Source organism: Palaemon carinicauda, chromosome 6 (genome assembly GCF_036898095.1).
Source record: "Palaemon carinicauda isolate YSFRI2023 chromosome 6, ASM3689809v2, whole genome shotgun sequence".
NCBI lineage: Eukaryota > Metazoa > Arthropoda > Malacostraca > Decapoda > Palaemonidae > Palaemon > Palaemon carinicauda.
Window position 1 is genome coordinate 115,623,900 of NC_090730.1, and position 6,000 is coordinate 115,629,899.

The 6,000-nt window shown below is 36.1% G+C and overlaps 1 protein-coding gene across 5 annotated transcripts in view; it reads left to right on the plus strand.

The window, feature by feature from the left end:
* Positions 1 to 6,000, plus strand: part of LOC137642626 (kelch-like protein diablo) — a 176,743-nt gene that overhangs the window by 160,044 nt on the left and 10,699 nt on the right. For all 5 annotated transcript variants that reach the window (XM_068375336.1, XM_068375337.1, XM_068375338.1 and 2 more), the window contains one exon: positions 5,249 to 5,386. In XM_068375336.1, the coding sequence (XP_068231437.1) occupies positions 5,249 to 5,386 (138 nt within the window). The remainder of the gene's footprint in view (positions 1 to 5,248; positions 5,387 to 6,000) is intronic.

The following is a 6,000-nucleotide window of genomic DNA, read 5'->3' on the forward strand; positions in this document are numbered from 1 at the left end:
CAGAGAAAAAATGTATAGGAATGCTAGGTTGAACTAGCTCGCTCACCTATAGGTGTCGGTATAATCTAGGGCGAAACAGACCAGAGGTCTCGTACCATTTAGATATCTCCTCTTCAAAATCCCTCAATAGTGAGGTGCGGTTCAACCTCCCCTGCCACCCAGACTAGTACTACTAACTCTACCCACGCTTGCCCAGCACTCCTTATAGCACCCCTAAGTTTGGGGTCTGATCAGGGGGGGACAACTAGGGTGGGTTCACTGGGCGGCACAGGTCTCTCGCCCAGAAATAGATTTTTCCTTCGTCAAAATCCCTTTTCTGGGCTCAACCTGTGCCGGCCAGTGAAATAGTACCAGAGAAACGAACCCAAACTTCAGTAAATATAAGGGAACGAATCAAAATCAACATAACATAACAGTGGTTTAATCAAGCGTTGCAGTAGTAGACGATAGTCTTTTATAAGAGATAAACAATATCTAAGACATGGGGACACCCATGGGTGACACAACAAACTGAACTCCGGTAGGAACTGTAAGTGAGGCAGGTAAGAGGAAGAAGATGGCAAGACATAGTACATTCAGGAATTAATTAGGAATTAATTTGTTCGGGGGATACCACGCTCCCTGCGGCTACGGTAGCGAGCTGAAGGGCCTCTAGATGTTTAAGATAGTACCGCATGAACACTGACGGGGATTTCCATCCGGTATATTTAGTAAGATCTGCAAAGTTCATGTGATGGAAAAAATTTATTGAGGTTGCCACCGCCCGTATGTCATGGACGTGAGGGAAAGACTCAGGATTAGCCTGTTTGATAAAATACAAAATCTGTTGTCTGATCCCTTTTAAAGTTATAGTCCCTCCCTGTTCTCTGACGAACAAGAGTCCTGAGGTCTTATAGGAAGTCCTTGATAGAAAGGACTTTAGAGTGGTAACAGGGCACAGGGAAGGATCCTGAGGGAGCGGGATAATTTTCCAGGAGGACCATCTGTTCTGAGGGTCTTCATTTTTGGCCAAGAAGACTTTGTCTGGGGAGAGGAGGACTTCTCCTGATGGAAGGAACTCGATGTGGCCTGGATCTCTTGACAAGGCCGCTAATTCTAGCGCCGGATGCTAAAATCACAAGGAATAGAGTTTTTCTGAGTAGAGGTATATACTCACAAGAGTCGTTGATGGTTTCTGACGCCAGTTTGAGGACATCATTGAGAAACCAGGAAACCAAGTTAGGACGAATAGATGGTTTCAGTCTGGCACAAGCTCTTGGGATGGAAGCTACCAATGAGTCTGTTCCTTCAGAACAAGCTTTGATTTCTTTAAATGATCCTATGTCCTCAGACAAAGGTATGGATCACTTATTTCAAGTTTCTTTTTTGTGGGCATGTCTCAGTGAACCAAACTTTTGATTCAGCTCAAATTCACTCATGATCTGTAGTAGGATCATCAGAGTTACTATTAGTAAAATAGATATTCTGTACGCTGAAGATTAGTATTCATATTCTTGTTAGTAGCAGTGTGTGAACAGCTGATAATGCATAAACAATACAAGTGAAAGAAAAGGGCATTTAGTAATAAATTTATCATTAAAATAAACAAGAAATTAATACACAAATGGAAAACAAAATAACCTATGATGATAACTACTATTTTTTACAGTACAGTACAACATTAGTTGTTTTTATCTTTGGTGCTCATCAATTGTCTGCCAAAACTAGCAGTCACCTAATTGAAGAAAATGTCATGAATTTTGAGGCCTTGCCTCCTTGCGTAGTAGGAGGCAGCAGACGGGTGTAGGACGGCACCTCATTGTTCCGGGGGAGGTCTAATTGGTGAGGGACCTATGGTCAAGGTTCAATCATGCCCCAGTTTTCTATACAGACACTCAAAGAGTGAGCGAGCTAGGTTTATTCCTAGCATTCCATTCATCCTTTTTTCTCTGGTATATTCACCAATGGTGCTAGAGGAGCATTTCACTGGGTGACACAGGTTCCTCGCCCAGAAATAGATTTTTCCTCTGTGAAAATCCCTTTTTTCTGCAGGTGCAGTACATACACAGATAAATATTTTATATATATTCAATTACCACTTTTTCGACATAACATATAAGCACAAAATGATTTGTTTTGAATAAGATAAGACTATTTTGAGGCCTAGCCTACTAGTGATTCTATTAACATGTGATTGAGAAATTGTATGTTCAATATGTTGCCCGTAGGGATAGAAGGGATAGATTGTTTAACTAGGATTTTTTTACCAGCATGGTTGTAGCTCCCCAACCCCATCATTAAGTGGACCAACCGACATGATTTTTCGTGAATGTTTTTTTATACATAAAGAAAATTAGTTAGTTGGTGTATGTGGAGGAAAACATTTCATATACTGTAACACCCAAAATGTTTCATTCAATTATCTTGATAAATGTCAGAAATATATCTTCCTTTTTCATTATGACATCATTGTAACTTACATCTTCATTTCTAATTTTGGCAGATGCATCATTTGTATGAGTCTTTGTATACCCATGATATTTAAGAAGTCTTTCCTCTTACATCTAACAGCTGCACGCATCTAAAACAGAGTTGCCAACCTTTACAAAATTATGATACAGGTCACTTGAATCATTTGAGTAAATTAAATGAGTGACTCTTAAGTTGCCCCATAGATGCTTGAGTGTAATTATTTCCCTTTGTTTACTCCTGTGAACATGGAGCTCTGCATGTTGTTTATAAGTGCATTGCATTTTTTATCATTTAAATGAATATGCCAAAGGTAATAAGCATCATGTAATAGAAGATGTCTTCTTTTAGTATAAAAAACAAAGAAAAAGTATCTAAATGGGTTATGGCATATTGGGGAGATTATCAGCTGATTTACCACTGATTTAGGTTTGTGGTAACTTTTTGGAAATGTCCCTGCTAGCTGTCTGCTGGACTGGGGTTCAAGACCCGCTCAAGCTCGATAGTTTCTTTTAGTGTCTGCAACCCCACCATCCTTGTGAGTAAAGAAGAGTGGGAAGCCTCTAGGTCTACCTGCTGAGTCATCAGCAACCATTGCGTGGCCCTCCCTGATCCTAGCTTGAGTAGAGAGGGCGCTTCGGTGCTGATCATATGTACAGTATATGGTTAGTCTCTAGGGCATTGTCCTGCTGGGACATTGTCACTGTCCCTTACCTCTGCCATTCATGAGCAACCATTAAACCTTTGAAGGAGGAGGCCCAGGAGCCACGATGCAAGATTCAGCAATGGAAGAGATGATATATGTAACCCAGTTAGAATCACACCACAGATAGGATACTTTTGATATTATTGCTTTAATTTTTTTTTTTCAAAGAAAACTAAAATTACATTAAAAATCTTAAGGGGGTCATAACTCAAAAAACATACTTTTCTTCATAAAGTTTATTCAATCTCTTTTATCTATTTTCATCATCACTTCCTCCTACGCCTATTGATGCAAAGGGCCTCGGTTAGATTTCGCCAGTCGTCTCTATCATGAGCTTTTAATTCAATACTTCTCTATTCGTCATCTCCTACTTCGCACTTCATAGTCCTCAGCCATGTAGGCCTGGGTCTTCCAACTTCTAGTCCCTTGCGGAGCCCAGCTGAACGTTTGGTGAAGTAATATCTCTTGTGAGTGCGAAGAGCATGCCAAAACCATCTCCATCTACCCTTTATCATGATCTCATCCACATATGGCACTCGAGTAATCTCTCTTATAGTTTCATTTCTAATCCTGTCCTGCTATTTAACTCCTAATATCCTTCTCAGGGCTTTGTTCCCAAATCTACTAAATCTATTGGAGATTGTTTCAATGTCATACCATGACTCATGTCCGTACAGTAACACTGATCTCACTAAACTGATATATAGTTTGATTTTTATATGTACTGTAATTTCAGGCGATTTGATTTCCAAATTTTACGTAACCTAGCCATTGTCTGTTTTGCTATTTTCATATGCTAAAAAATATATAATTAGAAAAAGGAAAAAAAAGATGTGATTCTTTGTCAAGATAGATTTTCAACATTAAATATTACTTTGTTATCAAATAGTAATGTTTTAAAAACTTTGAAGGAAAATTAAAATATGAAATAGAAATATTAAAAATCTTTAAATTCTGTTCTGACGAAAAATTTGTTTAACTAAATTATCATTTTACAATTTCCAGAATAATTGATATTATAATATTAAAGTTAACACCAATTTTTAAGAAATCAAAAAATCTAATTTTATAAAAAAAGTATTGGTCGGAATAACGTAATATTTTAGTATGAAAAAAATATAATATACTGTATGTCTAAAACACATGTGAAAATTATGAATAATTAGTCAAATTCTAATATATGGTGGCTGGTCACTTTAAGTAGACACTGGTCTTCTGAAATTTGACAAATGAAACTAGAGATGTCAATATTGTCATTATCCCCATTATTATCAACTAGACTAGTCTTACCTGGATTTTCCCCGGACCTAAAAGCAAGTTTCATTTTTTTCTTTGAACTTTTGATTTGATTGGCAACTATTGAAACATAACTTTTCCTTGAGTGGAACAGTGAGATCTTTACACTCATCACAACAATTTTTTAAATCACAGTATTATCTCCAACATGAGACAAAGTGAATGTGGATCATAATAACAAAAAGATTTCCTTGAACAATCCTCTCAGTAACTGCTGACAAATCCAGAGGAAGACCTCTTAAACTGCACCAAAATTGTAACAATCTGAAGGACGGACTATGTCAAAGCAATTTGATGGAGAAACTAAAGTAATAAAGAGACGGGAACGTCACCCCTTTACATTTTACCATTAACTGCTAGAATGTTTCATTACTTTATTAGAGGCATGCCCCTTTCAAAAGGAAAGAAAATGGGAGATTTAAAAAAAAATTAAAAAATTGCATTGTATAGAAAAAGGAGTATCAACAGGAGTTGAGGTTCATTGAAATAAGTACGTCACCAATATATAAATATGTAAAATGTGTATGTCTGTACAGCATAAGATGAAAAGTAAAAAGTAGTGAAAATGTACCGACTGAGAAGGATATTGGCCATTCATTATTTTATGTATTGCATTGTTTTTAGTATTTCAATTATAGGATTTTGAAAAATATGGTGCATGTTATAGACCATATTCACTTATAATTGAGGAGTGTGGTGTAATAGGTTTGTTATAAAACAAAGAAGGTTGTTATAATGTAGATATATTTTCTTCAATAGAAATACACTAATTTATAATTACGTTTTCTTTTCCTTCAGCATCGCTCTCTCGAGCTAGAGCATATTTGGGTGTAGCAGTCATTGATGACTATCTGTATGCTGTTGGGGGCTATGATGGTTCCTATTGGTTGAATTCCGTTGAGAGATATGACCCTCTTCAGGATCAGTGGTGTTCAGGTTAGTATGCAGACCTTAGCATCTTTTCAGCAATTATGGGAAAAAAATATTTTTCAGCAGCTAGTTTATTCATACCTTTGTTTCTAATGTAAAGAAATATTTGATTTATATGATGTGGAATATAATGGTAAACTGAATACTTGATATAAAAACAATAAATATCTTTTAATATAGATAGATATCAAGTTGGTATCAATATGTTTAAAAATATGATTTAATGACTATTCATAATTTCCAAAGAATAATATTTATGGTGACTCTTGGGAAAGAGAAAATTGTGAGGAAAATCATTTACTATGAGATATATACTAGTACAGACGGAATTTAAGATAATTTGATAAATATAATATTTTGAGGTGTATGTGATCATTGTTTTGTTGAAGCAAAAGTTAAGAAATATATTTTCTTATTCCAAATATGCAATGCAAAAATATCATCTCTACAGCAATCATTTTTATTCATTCACATTCAAAGTTCACACTTACCTTCCATGAAATAGAGAGAGCTGCAAAAAATAGATTAATTCATTTCCTTTTAGGCTTTCACAGGCAACTCATGTCTCTTAACAATCTTTGTACCCATCCTGCTACCTTTCACGGTGGCTCCTATTCTTT